A 1,150-nucleotide genomic window follows, 5' to 3' on the forward strand; every position below is an offset into this window, starting at 1 on the left:
GAAAAAAAAAGTGACCCCCCCCCCCCTTCAACTTTCCAATTTACTATAAAATTGAATATATTTATTTTTCAATCAGAGCTAAATGCTGTCTTGTTTTTGTTCCTTTTCTCGCTCTCTCTTTTTTCCCTCAAGGCTGACCATGTATGCAATTGTTACTCTGCAAGACTCAGATGAGGTGATGGTGGTAGCATCAAACTGGCTGAGCCTAGACAAGAAACAATGTTGCTGGCCCCCATTCAAATCACCAGACAAGTGCATGGAAGCTGTTCAGAACAGAATTAAAGCTGAAACAGGAGGGAAACCATGGGAGAAACTAAACATTAGCTTTCACAGAGAATGTGGTAATGGTCACTATTTTAAAATAACTTGATTTAAGATTTTGTACTGTCTAATAAGTTCTCAAATAATATAATAAAATATTTATCTTATTGCAGTCACTTTTGAGAAGGCAAAAGAGGGGCAAAAAGAAATCAAAGAACAGAAAGAACGGTAAGTAACAGACTTGCATTTTGTTCCAAAAAAATAAAAATTCTTCAAAAGATTTGACCTTTGAAAGAGCAAAATAATTAATTTGTACTGTTTTATTTAAAGTATTGTTTCTTTTCAAATAAAGGTCATATCTATTAGCCACTGGATTCTCTGGAATACTAAAAAGACAGAGACTTGAAAGCACTCAAGGAATGTCAAATAATCAGCTACAACCACTTCCTGCAGTAACACCTGCATCTACATACAGAATGTCAGCTGATGGTGAGTCAACTTCTTTTGACATAATCAATATGAGAAGTTTTTTTCTCTTTTTTATAATTATAGCATAACTCATTTTACACAACAGACAAGGATGAGCTCCTCCAAATGCTGAGAGACATCAAGAGCACAGTTCAGGAAAACTCTGCTATGTTAAAGAAACTACTAAAAGACAATACGGTTTCTGAAGCCCCCAGCAGTACAAGTGTGCCTTCAAAAGACATTAAAGCAAACCTAAAACTGCCTCTTAGAACCTTTGAAGATGTGGCCAGGACTGAAAGAGAGCTCAATACCGCAACAACACGGAAAAAATATGTGAGTCGACACAGCATTTATACAATATTTAAAGGGATACTGTACATTAATTTGGTCATGATCACAATATATATATATATATATATAT

General features: G+C 34.9%; 1 protein-coding gene across 1 annotated transcript in view; it reads left to right on the forward strand.

The window, feature by feature from the left end:
• The first annotated feature begins 126 nt into the window (after positions 1-126).
• The window catches only part of LOC107753517 (uncharacterized), a 2,590-nt gene continuing 1,566 nt past the window's right edge, over positions 127-1,150 (forward strand). The window contains exons 1-4 of the mRNA XM_016569668.1: positions 127-341; positions 435-489; positions 614-750; positions 836-1,062. Coding sequence (XP_016425154.1) covers positions 140-341; positions 435-489; positions 614-750; positions 836-1,062 — 621 coding nt within the window. The 5' untranslated portion in view covers positions 127-139. The remainder of the gene's footprint in view (positions 342-434; positions 490-613; positions 751-835; positions 1,063-1,150) is intronic.

This window comes from Sinocyclocheilus rhinocerous, unplaced genomic scaffold, assembly GCF_001515625.1.
Source record: "Sinocyclocheilus rhinocerous isolate Xijiao unplaced genomic scaffold, SAMN03320098_v1.1 scaffold1433, whole genome shotgun sequence".
Classification (NCBI taxonomy): Eukaryota; Metazoa; Chordata; class Actinopteri; order Cypriniformes; family Cyprinidae; genus Sinocyclocheilus; species Sinocyclocheilus rhinocerous.